The 24595-nt window shown below is 42.4% G+C and overlaps 1 protein-coding gene across 8 annotated transcripts in view; it reads left to right on the top strand.

Moving 5' to 3' along the window:
* Positions 1-24595, top strand: part of SPTBN1 (spectrin beta, non-erythrocytic 1) — a 207130-nt gene that overhangs the window by 125783 nt on the left and 56752 nt on the right. For all 8 annotated transcript variants that reach the window (XM_001154155.5, XM_054677845.1, XM_054677846.1 and 5 more), the window contains 2 exons: positions 10708-10859; positions 23799-23972. In XM_001154155.5, coding sequence (XP_001154155.2) covers positions 10708-10859; positions 23799-23972 — 326 coding nt within the window. The remainder of the gene's footprint in view (positions 1-10707; positions 10860-23798; positions 23973-24595) is intronic.

The raw sequence follows: 24595 nt of genomic DNA, 5'->3' as shown, positions 1-24595 counted from the left end.
TGTAGGTGAGAAGATACCTGGAGGCTGACCCTGGGCTTTGCTCTTTCTGCATCCCTTGCTAGGAACATGGTTTGAAAACTACTCCCCTGGCATGCTGTAGACCCCAGTGTTTCTTCAGTGAATGTCACTTTTTAAAAATTAATATCCTTAGTGTCTCCATCTATTACGAGGAAGTATTAATGTTTGTTTGCCGTATTATGCTTACAAATGTTATATAAAGTTAACTACCAATTTAGTATGCCCCAGAAGAAAGACATGAAAATTCAGGGTGGCATTTTATTTTAGCATATTCATTGAAGGCAGCAGTACACATAGGACCTTTTGTGATGCCCCAGAAGAGTATGTTTTCCTCCAGTGAGTGCTCTTTTTATTCCTACTCATCAGTCCCAGACCCATCGGGTGAACCTCAATTCTCTTATCAAATAAAAAATCATTTCATATTTTCCCCTTAAATGGGAACGCTCTTCAAATTTTTCAAAATTAATATGTGCTCCTAAAAAAACAAAAACAGAAAACCAGCAGTGTATTCATAGAAATACAGAAGTGGAAATGCCTCCTGTCTGCTTCTACTCCCTTGAGAGAAGACGGTTAATAGTTTGGAAGATATCCTTTGATATCTTTTTATGCAGTTACTTACATTTAAACATATACATTCATAGGATCATACTGAATATTATACACTGTTCTATAAGGGACTCTTGCATTCAGTAATATTATATGGCCACTTTCCGAAGCCTGTATGCTGTAGGTTTTCCTTACTCTTTTTAATGCATACATATTATTCTTTTATAAGGATGTCCCGTATTTTAATTATTCAACCTATTAATGTATATTTAGTTTCTAGTTTTTTCTGTTTTGCTGTTGCTGTTCTTTTTGACAATTATTTTTTAAATCTGTAGTGCACATTCTGTACATCTTCGTTTTCTTGCACAAGTATTTCTAGAAAACAAATATCTACAGATGTGATTAGTAGATGGAGGAAATACATACTATAAATTTTGATATCACTACTTACCTTCTCACCAACCACATGTGAGTGTCCTAGTTTCTCCACACCTTCAGTAGGTGAAAGGATTTGTCTTTCAAATGTTGTATAGAATAGGGTTATAGTTTATTTTCCCCTACTTCCACCTAGTCCTGAAAGTGGATCCTCTGCTATCTGCCACCCCAGCAGAACATCTGTAAGTTTCCAGCCCTTCCCACCCAGATTCAAGATTATTATCTTTACGGAGGCTGTTGAGAAGCAGCCAAGGTCATTATTAAACAATAAAATGCCCCTGAAGAACAAATCAGCTAGAGCAAGAAGCTTCCTAGGCTATGTCAAGGTAGCTGAACAATAAGACTACTCCTAAGACAATATTGGCTTACTGTCTCCCTCCTTACACCCAAACTGACAAAACTACAAACAGCCAGGTCCCCACACCTGTTGGAAGCACCTGACTTTTTGGAGTGGGAGATAAAGCCTTGCGTGTAGGGACAAGGGAGAGGTGGGGTGGGAGGCTTGCAAGTGGATGCATTCATGGATGTTATAAAGATCTGTATTCTGTTTTATGGGAAGAGATTTGCATTTAAGTTTAGCAACACTGCAAGAGGTTTACATTTCCAAAATTAATAGAACAACAGAAAAACAGATCTCCCCATTTTTGCCCTCTTGTTCAAAACTTTCCTTTTTCATTTGAAGAAAATTAAATTTAGACAGATGCCCAGTTTTAAGCTTAGAAGATTCAATATGACCAAGACCATACATTGTCTTGTATAAAAGTGTGTTTAAAGCTTTGGTTAGTGTTCCTATAATGCAAAATAGGTTTTGATTTAAAGTAACAACACAAAATACTCTTGTGTTCTATGAACTGTCAACTGCCCTGCCCTCTTCTGATCAGTGTGAGGGATCTTATGGTGCTACCCTGCCTGTTGGCTAGTCATCTTGGGGTTGAATCTGAGGTCATTTTTTCCTCCAGTTTTTCTGTCCTCCTTTATTAAAACAAGGCAATGTACATTGGGTACTTACAGGATTTGTCCACCAAAACTCTGTAGTATTTGGCTTTGAAAGAAATCTTGTATAACCATTTTATGTGTGAGGAAAGCCACAAAGGAAATTAGCAGAAGTGTTTTTCAGTGTTTGACCCTATGTGTAATAACTTTCTCTTTTACATGTTAAGATATCTTTAAAATAATTGAATGGTAGCTGAGTATCAATTGTCTAATGCTGTGAACTCTCATGGAGTCAGAAATTACTCCTTACATTTTTAAAGAGAGAACTCTTAATGCTTTTAGATGTCCTTCCCGGTGTCCTTATATTAGTTACTCAATAAATGCTTGCTGTGGACTAATCCAAATGAAAAAATGACAGGCGACCTTTATGGCTGAATGTTGGGTACTAGTGTTCTGCCTGGAATAATTTTTCAGGCAGTGGAATAGTTGGCTGAGTTGAAAATATAACCGTGGATTGGGTCAGCCTATCATTCAATAAATTACTTCCTGAATGAACAATACTCTGTGAGAAGTGAAATTTTGAGTTACACATTGGGATATGATATCACTTAGAAAATAGTGCTAAACTTTAAAATTCTTTAGTTTCAGAATTTTCTAAATCAGGGAGGGGCTTGTCAGTATAAAATTATACATTTTGTTTTTTGATCTTGTCACAGTTGTTCGTTACTTCTGAAATCCAAGTGTGGTTTGGAGACGACTCTACCCCACTCCTCCCCAAACACACATTGGTAGTCCGTGGCTTACTTGCGTAGACAACTGTGATTGTGGAGTTTGGCACTGGAATTGAGACAGTCATATTTAATTTATCAATCTGTCGTTTCAACCCTGAACTTTTCTACAATGGGTTATGGTCACTGGCCAAAAAGGGTTTAGGTGACTCATGTGTAATGTTCTTCAGAACAGAAGCCAATTTTTAAATCCTTTTGTATTTATGTTCATTTATTTTTAAATACAATTCCTCTTCTCATTAAGTGGAATCTTGTCATAATTCTATAGTTTCAAGTGATAACTTGGCATTGCTGTGGCTTTCTTTATTCCAAAATGCTAATCCTTTGCAGATAAATTTATACATTCTGTATAGCCTGATTTGGAGGACATCTGTATCTTAGCTTATCTTAGATGGGAGCTTCCATAATTCATTCAGGGATTGATTATTTTAGTCAGTGCTATACTGTGCATGCACAGTAGACAGCTCTGTGTGGTGGCTTTAAGTCTTTGACTCCCCCTCTTTCTGGTCTTTGTGTCTTTCTGGTTTAAAAGAAAAAATATCCCTCAGACCTTAGCTTTTTGGATTCAATGAATTACTGTTAACTTTGACATCCTCATTAAATAGGAGAGCTGTTGGAAACTGTCACGAACGGCTGGAATTGGTACTGTTATCTTGTTGGCGACGTCAGCTTCTGTGGGCATCTGTGCAAAAACATTGAGGTAGAGCAGAATCCTCTTCTATCTTGAATGTCTGAAAATAATGTGACTGGTGTGTTTGAAAGAGTTCTATTTTTCCCTCTTTGCCCTTAATTATTTTGGCCTTAAGGATTCCGGAAACCTGGAGTAGATTGAAAACCATAATAAGCAAGGGCCGGGGAGCATGTTATTTGATTTTTTAATAAACTACCTCTGACTAGCTTACATGCCCCATAGAAGATTAAGGCTACTTTTTGTGTATAGTGCATGAAATAAGAAACATCACAAATTTGAATTCCCTCTCAATACCTCTGCTTTATCCAAGGCTCTTACAACAAAAGCCTACCTTTAGCCCTTGAAAATGAAGTAGAGGATTTTATCTTTACTGGTGAATTTGTGTGCCACATGGTAGACTAGTATAGAATGTAATATTTACTGCTTCTTTAATGTTCCTTAGGAAGAATATCACACAGACATCTCCCTCCTCCATATGTTGCAATTATACTACTTTCATGAAGTCTTGAGTGTGCCTGTTACGGTTGGTGCTCTTTAAAACATTCTTTTCTACTTAGTCTGTATTCGTGTTAACGTTCTGCCATTCTGTGTTAAGTTCTGCCGTTCTGTGTTAAGTTTAGTAATTAAGTGTATGGTATCTATTTAGTTCTAAGTTTTTCCTAACTTTTAAGGGCATTGCAAGTTACCCTCAGCCCACCTTGGATTGAAGTCCCCTTCCATGGAGGACTGGAGGAGAAGAGGTGATGGTGTATGAAGTGTCCATCAAAATAAGAGCTGAAGAGCCTTCAGCTTGTGGGGAGGGCTGGGAAGTTGGAAGATCAGGCCTCAAGCTGTTCCACCCTTCTCATCCTTTGAAGGTGTGGGTGCAGCCTTGAGGTCTAGCCTGTGGTGATTACCATAGTTTGTCCCTCCTGCCAAATGGGGTGGCATACTCCATCCCGTAAGTGAAGGTAACCAGATAAATACCCACTCCACTGGGGAGTGGAAGGGGCCCCAAGTTCACCCTTTGACTGACCTGACATGTGGATATCACTTACCAGAAAATGCATGTGGCTACTGAGCATTAACCTGGCAACATATTCAATAGCAAAATTTAAAATAGTGCCCAGTGTGGTGCCTTGTTCATAGCAAGCACTTAGTACCTATTTGCTAAGCTGATTTTAATTTGAAGTGGAGTCTAACAAATGGGATGTGGGATCAACAGTATTATTATATTGAAATGTTTTAAACCAGGACATGCCAAACTTTTTCTATAAAGGACCAGATAATAACTGTTAGGCTTTGTGGGCCACATGGAGTCTCTATGGGGTATCATCAGCATCCTCCCCTTCCTCTTCCGCCTCCTTTTAACCACTCTCTTAAAATGTAAAACCTGTGTATCTCCCAGGCTACATAAAAAGAGGCTACTGGCTGGAGTTTGCTGACTCCTATTTTATATTAATCTTTTAACTCAGTCTGAAGGAACTGACCAGACATGGATGGTTATGAGTTTTTTCTTCTTGTTTTGGGGAGGTGATGTCTTGTTTTCCTCAGGCAGTGTGGGATGGTGGTTGGAACTAAATAGATACCATCCCACACTCCCTGTGTGGGATGGAGTGCCTCAGGTGCTTTGGGATTCTGTAGGGTTCAGATAAATGTGGGCTCTAATTCTGGGTGTTTATTTGCTAGCAGCATGCCCTCGGGGGGATCCCAAAACCAGTCTGTGCCTCAGCCACCTCAGTTAGTTAGAAATCACAGGCTGTAATGAAGGAGGGAAAGTGAGTGAAGATCCTAATGCAGCATCACTAGTGCACACCTGGGCTTACTTCAGCCTTTGCCCTAACTGATCAGTCACCCTGACTGCAGTTCCCATCCTCTAGAGATGGAGAGTAGCAGGTTAATGGGCTCAGGATACAACTTCCTGTATGTGAAAGCAGTTTGGAAGCATGCTACCCATTTTTAGTCAAACACAGTGAACATCTACTGAGAATTTTATCACAAGGTCCTAATTCTGTTTTTTTACATTTGCTTTTTCCACCTGGTTTTGGCACCTTACACTATTGGGTTTTTTTGTTTTGTTTTTTAAAAAATATTTTTAACTTTTGTGGATACATAGTAGATGTATATATTTATGGGGTATGTGATGTTTTAATATGGGTATGCAATGCTTAATAATCACATCATGGAGAATGGGATATCCATCCCCTCAAGCATTTATCTTTTGTGTTACAAACAATCCAATTATACTCTTAGTTATCTTTAAATGTACAATTAACTTATTATTGATTAATTCACACTGGTTCCCACCTTAGCTCTCATCTTAGAAGAGGTAGTTGTGTTGCTTTGCCTCTTATTTTCAGAGAAAGCCCCCATCATAACCTCAGCTCCCTCCAGAGTCTTGGCTTCTTATGGATTGTGACTTTATGTGGCTCACCTTGACGTACGACTGTGACAGAGGCAGGACCCTGGTGACAGAGCCTCATTTCTCAGTTATTGTGGGTCTCCTCTCAGAAGTTGTGCCTGCAGTGCCTTGGTCTCCACATTGGCAAACTGGGGTTGTGCCGCTCAGAAGAAAGGCCCTCTGGAAGCTGCAGGAGGAACTGCCCAGCAGATGCAACCTGTAGGTGCCAGGTCATAGAGAGCTCATGGTGGGTTTTGTAGTCGGCCCGTCAGACAGTTACTAGCAGACAATTGCGTATTTGCTTCACATGCATTTAGAGCAAATATTTACATGTGTTTTGTCCATGAAGCAAGTTAAACAGTTAAGGAAACTATTGTAACTCAAATTCTATTTTTATACAAATCAGCAAACATGAATGTAAGGCCTTCAGACTAGTCCGTCACAGGGAGGACTTCAGTCAAAAGATTAGTTTCCTTCCTCTTGCTGCCTCAAGATAACAATTGGATTCTCTGTTATCAACACAGCCAGCTGCCTGTTTCCGGCTTCCTGCTCTGTGTATTTTTCATGTTACTCATGGGAAATGATTTATTTATTTTTTCAAGCTAAGGCATATAGGGGGACTCCACCCTACCACTATTCTTTTGTTTTGAGTTAAGATCCTTTTTTATTCTTTATTTTAAAACAGTTCAAGAATTGAACTTTAATATATAAATTGTTAAAGTTGCAATAAATTAAGTCTTGTGACAATTGACCTGATTGGGTCATGTTTAAATAATGTTGTAATATGTTACAATAATGTCCTAATCACACCGTTGTGTATTTTGCAACTTCACTTTACCGTACAGGTATGTGGTGGCAATTGCCCAAAGATGAAACAAGCAAACAAAAAACAGAATTTGTCAAACATTTTAGTTTGGCTCTGGACCCATTTTAGTCTGAATGACAGCACCACAAAATTGCATTTTTATCCGTATTTCAGACATTGAGGAAAAATTGCAAGAAGCAATTCACCTGTCATATATTTTTAGTGCTATACAATGACAACATTTAACTGCCTAGGGCCTGTCTTTGTGATTTGAAATTTCCCTCCTCAACAATTTCAGTGAGACCACCACCAACAATAAGATTTATCGAGAACCTAGTTGTTGGACACTGGAGGTTTGCTGACTCATTGAACAAATGTTTATTGTGCACCTCCTTTATGTCATGTATATGCTAAAGCTCTAAACATGAATAGGATTGAGCCTTTGCCTCTGAGCCAACTGCAAGTTAATTGAAGAGATAGGACACAAGATGTATAATAAAAGATGAGAGACCACATCCCATCAAATGATGATTGCTGACATCTGATAGGAGAGGGCCTCTTGGTAGAACTAATCTTGGCTGGATCTTAAAGGAAGGGTAAGAGAAAACTGCCTTCCAGGTTAGAAGAATGATAGAAGCAAAGATGGGAAAAAGCAGTGTGCAAGGTGAGAGTTCAGAGCATGAGAGTAAGACCTGTTAGGTTGGAACAAAAGACGGCATGTCAGGGAAGTTCCCAGATGAAGCTGATGCCTTAGGAGAGCCCGTTTGGGACCTTTAAATGCCAGGTTCAGAGATTTGGACTGTCTTCTGGATAGCTGGGGTCCGTTGAAGGTTTTGGTGCAGTGCTGCAACTTTGAAAAACCACTGTTTGAGGAACATGGCTATGGTAGTGATGTTTAAGGTGGATTAGAATGCGGAGAGAGGCCCAAGGCAGGGGAGTTCAGTTGGGGTCTGAAACCACCCAAATTGTGGTGAGCTTTGTTCAAAACATGCAAAAATAGATTGTCAAAATTATTCTCTTAGCAACTGATCTTGTACTTCTTTGTAATGTCTTTTTGTTATTTTTTAACTTTTTATTTTGTATCCCCAGCTAGATTTCTAGTTCACTGAGGGTAAGAGACTTTATCTTAGACACAGAGTTCTAGGTAAGGTATGCACTTTGTAATATTGGAGCTCACTAATACTGTCAATTTCAGATTAGTCAGCTAACACAGTATTATTGATTTAAATAGTGGGGATATGTTCATGGGATGATTGCTTCCTCCCCTTTTGATTTCTTCTTAGCTTCCATCCCTGTAATTCCTTTCTTTCTTACTTTGAACCCAAGTCTACACCTAACTTAACTATATGTCTGTGCAAAGCAAAAACATCCAGCGATGTTCCATGCCTTCAGGCTTTCCTTCATAAGCATTTGCTGTTCCCCAAGTGCTCCATTGTAAGAGGACACGCTAGTTGACTGGGGCTTTGTGTGTCTCTGTTGAGTCCGTTTCCTGCCCCTCGTGTGTTATGAGGGTGTTGATTCTGGTCTGGTCCCTGGATGGAATCTTCTGTGTCTTTTCCAACGTGGGGGTGTGAACCTGAGGAACTTAGACCCTGCGTGATTTTTCCAGCACTCTTGCACTTCGTGGGGCCTGCTCCTGACTGTGAGGAGAGTTAGAAGGGAGGGGAACAGGAACAGAGGGCAGGAACACAAGAGCTTGTTTTTTTATTTTTGACATCTCTTCCTCCTCTTCTTTCCTCCCACCTACTTTGAGTTTCTAAGAACCATGATAGCCCTGGGGAGCCCTCCCGGCACAGATCTCAGTCTGTTTCAGCTCTGTTCTCTGCACCCACCCATGCCCTCTCCGTTTGCCTCTCTGTAGGGAGGAGGGTTGGGATTGGGCTGTAACTCTTTAGGACAGGGCACTAAGGAAGTATATTGACTGTTGTTTCTGGCAAATCCTCAGAGTTTCCTTGTAAAAGAACCTGTTAATTCAAAACCTGAAAGAAGTCTGGGTGCTCCTTTAGTGAGAGATTCACCCAAAAGAGTGACAATTGGCTGAGGAACACATTTTGTGCTTACTTATTTAGAAATATTTTAATCCAAGCAGGTGTGTAATTATTTTGATCTTGCTCCCTTGCTTCATTAAAGACATTTTCTGACTCCAGTATAACGCATAAAGGATTTTATAATTCACAAAAAAAATTGTTAACCCTAAATACATATAAACTATGAGTTACTTGCGTCCTTGATAAGAGGCCATCTGTGAAATGCACCTTACATATTCTGCTCTAGACCTGCTCTTTCAGAATGGCCAAGCTTAGCCCCAGAATTACAGCTCCTGAGTCACTGTAGTAAAGTTGCCATCCATCACAATGATTACGTGATCAATAATGCATGTGGTCTTTTCTGTGGGACCTGTCATGATGTTATTGGTGCAGCTCCTTCTCCACTGCAGCCTGCCCCTTACTGTCTTTTTCTGCTTCCTCTAATCCTGTCCTTTTTGATCCTGTGTTTCTGGTTGGCCTTTGTCCCTGGGGAAGGGCCCTCCTTCTGTCTGGATGGGTAGGTCCTTTTTGGGAAAGGCAGGACCTCAAGGAGCCGCTGACTGTAGCAGGTGGCCGGGGATCTTGGCAGGTGCCCCAGCTGATTCTCCTGCCAGGTCGGCAGCTGTAAAACCTCAACCAATGTCATCTCTGCCTCATTCCCTCCCTGTGGTGGGTGGTGGAGTGAATTTAGCAAAGCCTTCAGACAGACCTTCCCAGGGTGTTGGGCTGTTTGCTGTCCTTCTGGCCAACCTGAGAACCCAGTACTCTCAGGCGACTGGGCACATGCCTTATTAGCAAGGGTGGCTTTTTAGTTGTTACCCCCACCCAGTGGTTTTGAAATACATGCCAAATTGTTGAACTATCTGCTTTTTTTTTTTTTTTTGTAGATTCGTGTGTAATTATTTTTGTCATTTGGGTTTGCACTAGGAGTAGGTCTTAGATTTTTGGCATAAATTCATGCTGGTGGAACTAGATATAGTGTATGTAACATAGAGAACAGAGTCAGGGAGTAAGAGTGGTTGGGTCCAGGGTACGTTCTGTGGATGTCTGTTGAAGGTCTTCAGCAACCTATGTTTAGAACATTCTGCAGAGGCAAGAAGTTTGAAAGCCTATTTGTATGGTATGTGAAGGCCAGTTCTGGGCAAATATGTCTAGAGTTTTATACCTTAAATTGGACAGAATTTGATTACTGAGCTTTGAAAAACCTTTAACACTGTTTCCTGGATGACTTGAATGTACAACAATCACGCTTTAGACCATAAATCAGCAGTTGCCTTTTCAGCGAAGGATCACAGTATGGAGATTATACTTTTCTTCTCCTTTTATAGAAGAGAACATTGAATCCTGTGTTGAATCACATTTTTGTTGAAACCTTGGGCCCAGACCCTGCTTTCCCGATGCCTGCAAAGACTTCCCGATGCCTGCGATGTCTTTGCACTCTACCATGTTGTTTGCCATTTTCTTTGTTGTTCATGGTGTGTGTGACTGAGCAGGTGAAGAGGGTCATTGCCAAGGTCATGAGTTAATTTATCTTGTCCAGTGTTGCCCAATCCTTTGTAGATGAGGGAAGCAGTTTTCTGCTGTCTCATGAGATTTCCTACCCTACACCCTTTAATATACTCACCTTTTGGAGGAATAATAGCTGTAACATGTACGTAGGAAGCTTTACCAGTCAAGTATTATGGTATAGGGCAGGACTGCAAAGGACCCTGTTGTCATCTGCATCCTGCTGCCTCTTCAGAAGGGATGGGAGAAAAGAAAGGGGAGCAAAGGATGTTCTGCTGGCAGTGTGCCTGGGCGCTCACATGTTTAAGGACTGGACAGTTCCTACACAGATGCTCCTTGACTTATGAGATTATATCCCAATAAACCCATCATAAAGTCAAAAAATTGTAAGTTGAACCATCAGTAATCAGTGTTCTTTCTCAAAGACATGATCGCAGTTAAGGGGCGCTAAGTAGAGGTGTCCTTGGAGGTCAGTTTTGCTTACCTTCCTCTGGCTGGGGTCTTGTGGCCCTGCTAGCATGTGCCTGCTCCTGCCAGTTCTGTGGTCAATGGTAAAACAAGTTCTTCTCTGCTTGCAGATGAGCGTGAAGCCGTGCAGAAGAAGACCTTCACCAAGTGGGTCAATTCCCACCTTGCCCGTGTGTCCTGCCGGATCACAGACCTGTACACTGACCTTCGAGATGGACGGATGCTCATCAAGCTGCTGGAGGTCCTCTCTGGAGAGAGGCTGGTGAGTGGAGACCTTAGGAAGTGCCGTGCGTTGTAGGTGGAAAATATTTTTGAAAAATCAAGTGTGACTTGTCTCCTGTTGAATTCTGCACTTAATGGTTGATAGTTTTGAGGAGAATCTTGAGAAGTGAGTTGAGCGCTTCAGGGAGAGCCTTAGTGTCACATTCTGAGCGTGGATGATGTTCTTGAGCTGTAATAAAGCCGCTTTGTTCTGGTAATTTGCAAGGTTGCCACCTTTGGTCAGAAAGAACTTGGCTGGGGTTCCTGCCAAGAACAGGGCATGGTGCTGGAATTTGAAGGGCCAGGCTTGGGCGCTGGCTTCTAGATGAACCTGTGTCCCACATGCGATGATGGAATGTTTTCTAAATTTGTGTCTTTCTGGTTGTCTAGAAAATCTGAGCTGCCATCTTAAGGTGGCAGGCATTGAATTCAGTGGCCACTGATGTTTTCTTCCCTGCACGCTTTTTATTTTGGGAGTGGAGGGAGAAGCTGGTGTTTTGTCATCTCCTTGGGAAAGGAGCTTCTGATGAATTCACCCTGCCTTTTCAGGCAGGAAAGTTGTCAGCCTGCAATGAAAATTGTTATCCCCGATCTGTTTCCCAGAGCTGCTGCGGCCCTCTCTGATGTGACTCTTGTTTATGCACCTTATGCCAAAGAAGCTTAAAGCAGTCACTGTGACTGATCCAACAGGTTTTGTCTCGCCTTGGTTTGAAAATGGTTGCTGTATCCTCCCAGAGCACATGTAGTGCCATAGGTGGAGGTGGGGCCGAGCCAGAAGCCAACGCCCAGGATGGAGACCACATCTGTACTGACATCACCAGGAAAATATGATGCTGGCAGTTGGCAGGGCTGCCAGAAAGCCTTATTTTTAACTTGATCTCCACCCTGTAGCTTGCCAGCCGCAGTGGGCCTGTGTGCAGACCTGCCCCACACCTCTGACCGCAGGCAAGGGTCTAAGGTTGTCCCTTGTCCTATTTGTTATCAGCTCAGAGACAGACTGCCTCTTTGAGTCTGGGTTAAAATGGAGCCAGAAAAGTATTCTCTTCCCTGCCCTTCAGTTCAAGAACAGGGCTCTCCAGAAGATAGTGAAGCCCTGTCTTCTCTGTAGTGAGTTTCATCCATGCCCTTTGTTCCTGAGCATGTAGGTCTTGTGGCCTCATTTTCTGTGAGGGTTTGTCGGTCACACTAGACAAACTAGACAAATAAAGGAGACCCTTGCTCAAAACCATGATGGCTATAAGAAGGCAGTTGATTTGTGGTCGGGGGGTGAGGGAGTGGACCCACATGGGGAGTTTGAACAGGCCATTTATTGCATTTTGATTTGATTTTCCAAAGTGAGTCTTGTTTGAGAGCCTAGACTAGAATTATTGTGATATGCAGCTTTAAGTATAATTTTTATAACCAGACTTCCTTTGTCTACCTCTCAACCTTTTTTGTTTCTTAGTGTTTAACCTAGTATGATTATTTATTGATTTTGTGTGTGTGTGTGTGTGGAGTGGGGGAATGGTGTTTTGAAAGTAGCTTAAAAAAATCATTAAAGGTCACATGAATAGGAATTAGTCTGAACATTTGTTTTTGTGGTTTTTTTTTTAAATTTATTTTTGTTCCAATAGGGTCCAATCTTCTAGGCTGTAGGGAGTAAATTGTTCGCCTTTAAAGACCCATAATTATTTTATACCAAGAAGATTGTGTCCTTGATAATGTCCACATAATAAATGGGATCAGGCCCATTGCCGTTTATTCTGAACAGGGCAAGGAAAATATAAGTAGGGAGAAAAACCAGTAAAGCATAATTCTTAGATGTGTGTGAATATCTCCCACTCCTCTCCTTATTTGTTAGCAGTAAGTTTTTTTGTGGCAACCCAGAGACCTAGGAGAGTAAGGATGAAGAAGATGGTACAGTGGCTACCATCTCCAACCTCTTAGGCAGTCGATATCAGTAGTTTTACAGAACTTTGTAAAGCCCCTAGTGCCTTCATTTGTATTACCCATTCTTCACAGCCATCTTGGATTATATAGGTTGGCCAGTCTAATTTTATTATTCCAAAAATAAAGATACCATAGATAGAGTGCTCTTAAAGCTCTTGTTCATCTGGGCTGGAGATTTTAAGTCCCTTTGGCCTCGTAGTCTGTTTGGTTCATGGAACTTCCTGGAAAGGAAACACACCACACACTGCCTTTGGCCGTGGAGGTTGCCAGGGCCTCAAGTTAAAGATCCTCCCTGCAGAAGACCTCCATGAGAGCTTGCCCCAAAGGTTCCTTGCATATTCAGATTCCAGAACTAATGAGGTGGTTAGAGCTTCCAGGCCTGGGTAAATGAATGTCCCAGCTAAGTGTGTCATCAGATAACATTAGCTGGGCTTTCTGCACCAGTGGTCCAAAACCCTGGGTAACATAAATGTTTGCACTCTATCTGGAGCCCAGTCTTTGTCAGCCAGCATTTTAGCCCCAGCACTTAACCACCAGCTTGGCAATAGCTAGCAGATAAATGTTTGAGGGACTAGGTGATTCAATTTACTTAATTAATAGATTCTTAGAGCCACTTCCTTTACAGAGGAGGAAATTTGTGAATGTGTGCATGTGTGTTTTCTGAGTAAAGTTCAAAGAAACATTAATGACCCAGACAATTCCACCCTCACCCCACCCTGGATTTTGGCTCAATAATATTTGAGTTAAATATGAGCAAGTATCATGTAGGCATTTGGGAACTTGATTTTGAACTACTCAGCAACATCACAAGGCAGAGATCTCTGGTCCTGGCCTGGTTATGATCTGTGTCCAGAAGTGTCTGCTCCCTCTCGGTCTCAGGTGTATCAGCTCATAGAGCAGTGAGAAGGCTGAGGGCTGGGCCAGGAAGCTTCTGCTAGTCAGGATTAGATTGATTAGAAATAAAACTATTCTTTTCTCATTTCTTATTCTGAATTCACTATAGTCTATAACTCTCCATAAAGGTCTCACTTGAAAAATCCCTTAGAAATACAGACCCACCCTTTACTTTAACATTGGATTGGCAGATAAAAGTGTGAGCACAGAACCTGTGCTGGCCACTTAGTAATTAGACCTAGATCTCAGGACCAGACTAGAATGAGGCTTGATGGGTGATGGTTTGCCCTGCAGCAGCGTTGACATGTGGAGAGAGAGGAGCCCCTGGCATACGATAGGCCTGCACTTCAGTGGTAATGTTCTGCCCACAGCTCATAATCCACTTTAGACGCTCGCCATTGCCTGCCATCTCCCTTCATGGGCGTCTGCAGTGAAGAATGGTTCTCACTATGGTGGCCAGTTTTTTGCCTTGCTCCTGGCCAGACTAAGCCCTCGCCTCTGACCGAGATAGAGTGAGGTTTTCCAAACACCTCTGCCCTCTCCCAAACCCCACCAAGTCAGTTATCACTGGTTTTTGCTTCCCTGTTGTTTCCTGATGTTCTGTATTCTGTCTTCTTACTCCATCAGTCATTCTCTGAGAAAGCAACAGAAAAGAGTGTGTGTGTGCGTGCGTGTGTGTGTGTTTGTGTGTGTTGCCACCATTAATTTCAAAGCAGGCTGAGCTAGGTGGAGAAGATAGATTTAACATGAGATTTGTTAAGCCTTAAATCCCACGTTGAACTGCTCTGAGTTTTTTCGTAAAGCCTTTGTTTAAGAGAACCATACTGGTACATATTGTTTATTGAAATAGTGTTTGTGGACTGGCCATGGAACCTCGCTGGGGTTTTTTAAAAACGTCATTTGTATGGGAGAATTTACTTTTGTTTTAAACAACCAGCCACAGAACTCCTACATTAAATGTGGGTCTAATCACACAAACTTGAAAAGTGAACTAAGGGTCCTAAGTGCCACATGATAAAGTGCCAGATGAATGGCCCCAGAGCCCTAGAGTTCAGAAGGGGAGATGAGCCCTCTGGACAGGATGTCAAGAAACCTTAGTAGGGGGGTAGGGTGTGGGTAGGGTTCCAGCTGGGTCCAGGAGAAGAGCTTCACAGGCCGGGCAGCCAGAGTGTGAAAGCTCATAGTTTGGACTAAGTGAAGAGAGCATTTGGAGGTAGCAGGCATCAGGAACTGACGCAGGGCAAGTTTCCCAGCCAAACTGGAGGGGTTTTTTTGAAAGGAGTGGTGATGGTAACTTCCCTATCACTTGTGTTTACAGAGTACTCTCCTACTCTTTTCTCATTCAGTTCTTACAGTCTAATGAAGTGGGCAACCTCTGCTTTACAGAAAACAGTTACCAGTGACTTGCCAAGGCCAGTGCTGCTAGTAGGCGATATGGTGTGGACTGCAGCCCACCCTGCTGACTCTTCAGCGCCTCCTTTCCCACGGAGCCCTTAGGAGTGGGTCCCAGCTGGGAACAAGACAGGCAGGAAGTCATGGGACACAGTGTGGTGTTCCCCGATTAATTCTAATTGGGCCAAAATAACTAATACTCCTCTGAAAGCTCAAAGTTTCATGTGTTGGGAGGAGTTTGGGGACTAGTGTGAAGTGAGTTTGGCTTTGTAGCATATTAGAAGAAATTTTGGAATTAGTGCTTCCCATCCTACCCTATGTATTCCGTAGAGGCCGTTGTTTGTGAATGTGTATAGCAAAAATCTATGTTTAATTAAAAGAAAAAAACATAAGCAAGCGCCTGTCACACTGATTTGCTGAGATCAGTGCTTCTGTATTTCCTCTTCACCTGAACAAGAGATTGACAGACACTGTAGACTTCAGCTTTGGTGCTAGTGAGTCCGCTGTCCTGCAACACCCTGTAGATTGTTATCATACAGCTGTAAGTGACTTCAGTGACCACCAAGTTAAATCCCCTCACTTGGTAGATATGGTAAGTCAGGGAAAATAAGTGACCAGCAAGGCCACCCAGCTGGGTTATGGCAGATCTAGGCCTCATTGGCCTCTCTCAATGCCCGGGGCTGTGCTCTGCCCAGCACCACAACCCTTGATAGTTGTCACTCCAGGTAGCTGCAGGGTTTCTTTGGACAGTTATAGAGAAAGAAGGGGCGGGGAGTACAGGGTGGAACAGGGCATCGCAGCACCCCAGAGACCTCCCAAAACACCCTGCCAGAAACCTTCCCTTATATCTTCCTCTCCTATTAAAAAAAGAGGCCAAATTAGCTCTCAGAAGCTTCTTTCTTTCTTTCTTTCTTTCTTTCTTTCTTTCTTTCTTTCTTTCTTTCTTTTCCTCTCCATCTCTGGAGTGACAAAACCTTTGCGGTTGTAATTACTCCATAGTTCTGCAAATCCTGATGCCTTGCAGAGTGTAAATGACCCAAACTCAAGGCTGGGCAGGCAGGTGGGACAGAGCCAGTGCCCCAGGAGGGATCATCCAGCCCCCTCCTTCCTCTCTAAGGGTTTTTGGTCCATGCGAAGGAATTGCCCAAGGCCATACTGCTTCTTAGGCAGGGCCTGGACTGGACTCCAATAAGCAGTTAGAATTATGTTTTCAGATCCTAGAGATGTTTATGTAGCCCCTTAAGTTTCCTCTCCTGTTTTAGAGCGAGAAAGAAGATGGGCCTGGGATGGAGATATGGCTGGTAAAGGTTTGGGACTAGACGGGACCTTGGGAGGGGGAAACAGAAAAAGTGCCTGTGAAAAAAACACAGGAATCCACGGACTGTAGTGTGAGGGGAAGGGAAGCTTCTTAAAATGATTTAAAGGAGGATCAGTAAAAATAGGCATTTCCTCAGAGGAACTGCTCTCTGCCTGCAGAGCCCCGATAGTCACAGGAGTCTGGTATCGACCCTTGGCCCCACGTTAAGGGCGTTTCAGACTTTCCTGTCAGAAGTGACACAGAAGTGCACATGTTGCTGTGGGGACGGAAGCATGCCACACTAGGGAATCCGATGGCCAATAATGGAGGCAAGACAGAGGACGCTTCTTTCCTTTGCAAAATTAGCCGCTCTTGGGGCAGGCTTCAGAAAGTGTTTACTGCTGAGAGGCGCCCCCTCCCTCTGCTCCATTGTGTTTAATTCTCTATTGTTACCTCTTCTTCCTTTTGAGAAGATGAAGTTTGGCAATATAAAAATAGCTCTTTAAAAAAATGAAAACCAGCCACCAGATGGGAACTGAGTCCCTCACTTCCTTTCACATGGAAGCATGTACCCCTCTTCCCTGTATTCTGAGTTTTTCCTGTACTGTAAAGAGGACGAGCTTTAAGTCCTGGTTCACCACATCCTAACTAGCTGGTAGATTGCTTCATCTCTCTGAGCCACTGTGTCTTCATGTATAAAATGACAGGAATAGTAATTATTATAATGCAGGGTTACTGTGAGGATTAGATGTGATCACAGTTGTCAACCACCTAGCAGGGAGAGGTGAACACACAGTAGTTGCTCAATAAATGGCAGCTAAGAATTTTTAGATCTTGGGAACTTTGAAGTTTGTATGACCAACATGTTTCTATGGATACCTCTGTGAGATCATGATCACCTCTTGAAATTAATTTCTTGTAATTACTGCTTCCTAAACTTGCCCAGGTATTGTGCCTTAAAACACGTGAGAAGCCTACTCTGAAGCAGATAGAACACACGTTGTGGGAGTGTGTGGTGTACTTGAGTTTTAGTCTCAATTCCCACTCCTCTCGTATCGTACCACCAGGAGGTCATCTCACCTTGCTGTATCTTGTTTATTCTTGTTATTCTATGGCTTGCTGGTTTTTGAGTTGCATCCAGGTCTGGAATGAACCATCCCTTAGTTCATCTGGCACAGCCAGTCGCCATCAGCATGGGGTCCCTGTGATATGGCATTGAACTTCTTCAAGCTGCGTGAATGTGTTTGGGCCCCATCACCACCCTCCCCCTCCCACACCCTGGACCCCATGTTCATGTGGAAGCACACACACATTCCATTGAGATTTATAGAGACAGAATAGAGTTGTGGAATGTCTCATACCTGTTTCCTGTTTGTGGGGAGGAGATTCTGAGAGGACCACTTTTTCTACTGCATTCATTTGAATGTAAGTCAGACAAGTGATTATTTGAGCTCAAGCTTTCAGGATAAAGTCTGAAAGAACATTGGTTATGTCCTGCTGGTTGGAGCCTGGGAAGGTACCGACAGTCCCCATCTATTCATTATTCTCTTCCTTAACTTCTCATAATTCCATCCACACTGTCGCCTCCGCCCTCTTGGAGGGAGACTTATGAGAATGGCTGCTGCAGTTAGAAGTTTCTGTCCCCCTTGATCTGCAGTTCCCATCATGAAGACACTTTGTTTGTGATGGAAACAGCACATGTAGGTGGACCACTCACTATCTGACTGCTCAGGTGCACGAACTGACAAGAAATGAGAAGAAAAGGCCCCTGAACAGCAAAAATGTCAGAAGCCCCTGCACCTTTCTTAAAGGCAGTTAATCCCCATCCCTCAAATTTGAACAGTTTTGAACCAGGAGCTTCGTTCAATCCAGAAACCACCTGGATGTGAGAAGAAAAGGGGCTGCTGTGAATAGTCACGTTTCAGCGTGAGAAATGGTAGCTGATCCAGGAGACAAAAGGAAAAACTTAAAGAGCACACGTGAGAGCCATATGCAGTTCTGTGACTGCTGGCGGGGAGAGCTGCTCCACCCACCTCTTCTAGGGCGGCACCGATTACACAGGCATCCCTTTCTCGGATAGGAGCGTAATGGTGTCTGGGCCAGCTTTAGGAGGCTGACGGGTGTACCGTGGAAAGAGAGAGCACCAGTGTTACCTCAAACAGCACTTGCGGAATCAGAGTTACAGAATTTTAGATTAAGCCCACCCGTATTTTATATCTATTTTTTCCTACCTCATTAGATTGCTTGATTTTGATGCAACCTGGCATTGCACAAATAGCAAATTCTAGCATTTCCCACATAACCGAATTAAAATCATTTTGAAGTTTCTGAAGGCAAAATCCACCTCTTTGTTTTTTTGGGGTAAGGAGGATATCACATTAAAGTGAAAAGCTTAATGTTTAAAGACATTTCTTTTTCCATTGCTATTATGGTCGGGTTGTGCATCTGCAGATTTAACTGACTGCAGGTAGAAAATATTCAAGGGGAAGAACAATGAAAAACAACAATACAGAAATAAACAATGATACAATTTTTTAAAAATACAGTATAACAACTATTTACATACCATTTACATTGTATTAGTTACAAATAATATAGCCATGATTTAAAATATATGGGAGGCCGGGGGGCTGGCTCACGCCTGTAATCCCAGCACTTTGGGAGGCCAAGGTGGATGGATCATTTGAGATCAGGAGTTCAAGACCAGCTTGGCCAACATGGTGAAACGCCATCTCTACTAAAAATACAAAAATTAGCCAGGCGTGGTGACTGGTGCCTATAACCCCGCTACTTGGGAGGCTGAGGCCGGAGAATCTCTTGGACCCAGGAGGCAGAGATTGCGGTGAGCCGAGATCGTGCCATTGCACTCCAGCCTGGGCGACAGAGCGAGACTCTGTCTCAAAAAAAAAAAAATTAATTAATTTTTAAAGTATATGGGAGGATGTGCATAGGTTATATCAAATACTGTGCCGTTTTATATAAGCGACTTGAGCATTTATGGATTTTGGTATCCTTGGGGGTCCTGGAATCAATCCCCTGTGGATACCAAGGGACAAATATATTTGAAAATAAAATTTTTCTGCTTGTGGTAGGCCTCTGCACATAATCTTATTTCCTCAAGGTCAACCACATTCTTCTGTTTTTACTTGTCCTTTTTTATAGGAGAAAAGAAAGTAAGAAATAATAATCTGAGACTGGACAGACTTAAAATGGCCGCTTGTTACCCAAGTAACCTTCCTTTCAGACGTTTTCCGTACAGCACATAGCTGAGGATCTTAACTACCCAGGGGAAGAGCAGGGAATGGACAAGATACTAAGGTAGGGCTGGCTGCTGCCCTTAATTGCGTGTACCTGGGTTGCTGCAGCCTGGCCCCCTTTCCCCTGTGAGGTCCGCTCAGCACACACCAAGCCCAGTCTGTCTGCTGGCATTCAGTTCACTCTGCACATAACTCTGTGCTCAGAACTGGACCAAAAACCCCTGAGAATATAGAAGTATGAAGCCTCATCCTTGCTCTTAGGAAGCGAACAGTCTAGTTGGAAGTAATAAGAGCAATAAATGAAACAACAGCAAAATTATAATGATGAGTTCCTGGGCTCTGTGGTCCAGCCTGTTAGTTGTAGAGTTGTGAGGAAAAGAAGAGCTGTGAGAACCAGAATGATTGGAAATGGGAATGTCTCCGGGAAGGAAAGATGGGCCTTGGCCTGAGCCTTGGAAGGTAGGTAGGTGTGATGAGGTGAAGAGATTGGGAAGTCAAGATGATGGGTCACAGGCTGAGTGCGTTCTTCTACATGTGGATGTGTGCATCCTCCTGGCATCTTTATGAGATGGTGACATCAGCTCCAGGTGCAGCCTCTACTAGAGGGGGAGTGATGGGAAATAGGAAGGAGAGAAGGATGGAGCCAGATGGGCGAGGGCATGAGCTTGGTGTTGGTACAACAGATAATAGAAACCCATTTTGTGTGCGTGTGTGTGCGTGCGCGCACGAGTGCGCGCACACACACACAGTGGATCCTTGAACAAAGCAGGGGGTTTAGGGGCACCAACCCCATGCCACTGAAAATCTTCCTATGCATTTGATTCCCCCAAAACTTTTAAGAGCCTACTGTTGTCTTATCAATAATATAAACAGTCAATTAACATATTTTGCATGTTATGTGTATTACATTACTGTAGTCTTAAAGTAAGCTAGGGAAAAGAAAATGTTAGAAAAGGAAGAGAAAATATATTTGCAGATTCATTAAGTGGAAGTGGATCATCATAAATGTCTTCATCCTTGTCTTCACGTTGAGTAGGCTGAGGAGGAAGGTGGGGGGATTGGTCTTGCCATCTTGGTGTAGTAGAAGTGGAGGAGGTAGAAGGGGAGGCAGAAGAGGCAGGGACACTTGGTGTAACTTTATGGAAATAACACAAGCAGTCTTGAATAATTGGAACCCTTGGAACAAATTCAGTTTGTTTTCTGGTACTGCTTTTACATCCTCTTCCTCATCATTTGTCATCTTTTTGGAGACACTCATTTTCATCAAGTCGTCTTCCGTTAATTCTTCTGATGTGGTGTCTGATAGCTCTTGAATTTCTCCAAGATCCGTATCATGAAAACCTTCACCCCTCTACCTTTTTGCCATATCCATAACCTCTTTCGTAATTTCCTTCATTGGCTCTGTCATAAATTCTGTGAAGTCCTGTGTAACATCTGGACATCATTTTCTTCAGCAGGAATGTATTGTTTTAGGCTCGATGGCTTTCACAGCTTTTTCTGTAACAATGATGGCATCTTCAGTGGTGTAGTCCTCCCAGATTTTCATGATGTTCTCTCTTTTGGGGATTCTATTCCATAGCATCAACAAATCTTTCCATAGAGTTTTGTGTAGTAATGAGCCTTACAAGTCCTTATGACCCCTTGATCTAGAAGCTGAATTAGGGATGTTGTGTTTAGGGGCCAGTAGACCATGTCAGTACCTTCAGTGTTGAACTCATGGGGTTCTGGGTGGGGGCATTGTCCAATACCAAAAGAACTTTAAAAGGCAGCCTCTTACTGGCAAGGTACTTTGAGACTTCAGGAACCAAAACATCAGTAGAACCAATTCAGAAAACCGGTTGTCATTGTCCAGGCCTTCTTTTTGTACAACCAGAAGACTGGCAGCTGGTATTTATTTTTTCCCTTCAAGGCTCAAAGGTTAGCAGCTTTATGAATAAGGGCAGTCCTGATTATAAACCCAGCTGCATTTGCACAGAACAGTAGAGTTAGCCTATCCCTTTATGCCTTAAGTCCTGGTGCTCACCTCTCTTTCTCTTACTGGGCTTTTGTGAACAGGGCACTTTCATCTGCATTAAAAACTTGTTGAGGCAAGATACACTTTTCCTTCATTGATTTTCTTAATGGTGCATGGGAACTCATCTGCTGCCTCTTGGTCAGCAAAAGCTGCTTCTCCCAATTCCTTGACATTTTTTAAGCCAAACCTCTTTCCGAAATTATCAGACTGGGAGCTCTGTGAACCTTTCCTGGTTCTGAGGGCTACCCAATTAAAAATTAATAGTCATGCCATCCTTTGCTGGTGTTACATACTCCAGCCTTAGATCCTTCACCTTCCTATGCCTTTAAATTGTCATATGATGACTTCACTTTTTCTCAAATCATATTAGTCCTTAGGTATGCCTCTTTTATGGCAATCCTGCACTCACATAAAAGATGCATTTTTAATTAATTCATTATTTATTTTGTAGAGATGGGTTTTTGCCATGTTGTCCAGGCTGGTCTCAAACTCCTGGGCAGAAGCAGTCTGCCCGCCTCAGCCTCCCAAAGTGCTGGGATTACGGGCATGAGCTGCTGCACCCAGCCAAACGCTGCATTTTCAATATGAGATAAAAAGATATTTCACAAAAAAGTGCAAGGTCTTTGCATCTGCTGGTGTAGCTTCAGGGATGGCTTCACAAATTTCCTTTTCTTTTTTTAGTCTTCAAATGGTGGGCCACCACAACTGTAGACCTCAATCTACAATACATGGCAAGCAGTTCATCCTTTTCTTGTAATGTCATGACTTCTCTCTGCTTCTTGGGAGTACTTCCAGCATCACTAGTGGCACTTTGGGTCTCATGATATTAGTCAAGGTTTACAGTATTGCACTAGACACTGTGAAAAATACACAAGAACTGTGAGAGATGGCTTTTTACTGTGATACCCAATTTACTAGAGAGACCACGTGGAGATGATTAGCATCATAGGCATTTTAAGTAGGCACTCAACAATACTTGAGCTCATCACAGTAGGAGTTAGAGATGGCTCTGAAATTACTATAGTAGTACAGTACATACCAAGATTTAATACTGCTCAAATGGTGCCATTACAATCTGTGTTTGTGTGTATGAGTTTTGATAATTTTTAATTTTATGACAGATTTGTATATATTTTGCGGTAGTAAATTATAAAATAGACTAACATCTATATATATTTTATGCATTCATGCCATACCTTTTTCTTAATTTTTCTGGTATTTCTAGGCTAGGCCATTCATCTGAATCTTTTCAAATTGTCACCAATCTCTCAAAAGTTTTCCAGTTTATTTATTGAAAAATATCCATGCATAAGTGCATTTGAATAGTTCAGGCCCAACTAAAGGTCAACTGTGTATATTTACTATATTTTTATAGTAGATGTGTGTGTGCTTTTACAGGAGATGTATATATACTTTTGTAATAGTATATTTTATAGTAGATGTATATATACACATATGCATTATCTACTCTCTCTATATGTATTTTTTGTTTGTTTGTTTTATTTAAAATGTTCACCTTCCAAGGGCCTCTTTTACGTTTTGATAAAACTGGGTAGAGGGAAGAAACATTTGGGGTATTTAAATTGCACTACACTCATTTTTTTCCCTTTTCCCCTTCTTTTCAGTAAGTTATACTTCTTTACTTAACCTTCACCCCATCCCTCCACACACAACTACCACTTGGAAATTCTTCTGATTTGATGGTTGTGTTCCCTGTTTTCATTTTGAGCCAACCTTAAGGGTTGCCAGCAGGTGGCAAACCTAATTTTACTTTCCAAGTAATCAGAAAATCCTCACAGGTGTTTTGTCATGCACCTGCAAAAAAAAAAATTGTATGGATGGCAGCAGTAGCGCTGAAATTCTCCATGAAAATTGGATTCTCTCTTCCCTGAACTTAAACAAATGCTCATTTGTAAACTATATAGCTCCACAATTATTCTCTAAAGAGGAATCAGTTATCATCCCCTTAAGTAAACTTTTTTCCTGTGGCCGTTAGGTAAATACCGTCCTTGGACTTAATGAGTACATGTGTTTGTTAATGTTCTGCTCTGAGCGGGAGAGCATTGCATGAATGGGCACATGTGACTAGGCAGTAACTCGGGGTTCATCTCTACTCTGTTGGGTGATGTGTCTCCGCCTCTGCTCTCCTGTTTCTAGCCTAAACCCACCAAGGGACGAATGCGCATCCACTGCTTAGAGAATGTGGACAAGGCCCTTCAGTTCCTGAAGGAGCAGAGAGTCCATCTTGAGAACATGGGGTCCCATGACATTGTGGATGGAAACCACCGGCTGACCCTTGGCCTCATCTGGACCATCATCCTGCGCTTCCAGGTAAGGGTCTCTGCCCAGGGTTGCTCAGAACTTAGGCCGACCTCTCAGGTATGAGCATTGTTATAGAGCTGGCCTCCCTGTATCAGAGGGATCGGGAAGACCAGGTTGAAAGCATGTCTCAGAGTCATGTGTGTCATATCCAGCCCTCAGAATTGAATGCTGCCTCGTAGGCACGTGGAAGCTACTACATCCTCCTGCAATTGTACTAGCCCTGGTAATCTTAGCTTTCCTGTCAGACACATCTCAGCGGCCCAGGGGCTTCTAGGCTGCATCCCAGCCCACCACTTTGCTGGCACCTGCTCTAAACATCTGGTCTCTGCTGCTTGGCTCTCAGGAGCAAAGGTATAAGGACGTGGCCAATGCTAGGTTATTAGCTTAGACTGCCTCAACTTCACTCAACTATGACATGTGTTACAGAACATTTTTTGGCAAAGCTGTTGAGGGTTATGGCATGTGTGTGGGCTCCATTTTCACCTTCTCATTCTCTTTGGATGTGAGGAAGCAGTTTGCAGGAGGAAAGTACAAAACTCTTGTGTTTCTTTGAATTGATGATGCTTTATGGGTTTTGTTATACTTGAGGAGGAAGGCTCTGAGTATAGAAGTATTTTAAGCTGGAAGGTACT

The sequence above is a fragment of the Pan troglodytes genome, chromosome 12, assembly GCF_028858775.2.
Source record: "Pan troglodytes isolate AG18354 chromosome 12, NHGRI_mPanTro3-v2.0_pri, whole genome shotgun sequence".
NCBI lineage: Eukaryota > Metazoa > Chordata > Mammalia > Primates > Hominidae > Pan > Pan troglodytes.
The sequence above is the reverse complement of the archived record's forward strand: the minus strand, read 5'-3'. Positions and strand labels throughout refer to the sequence as shown.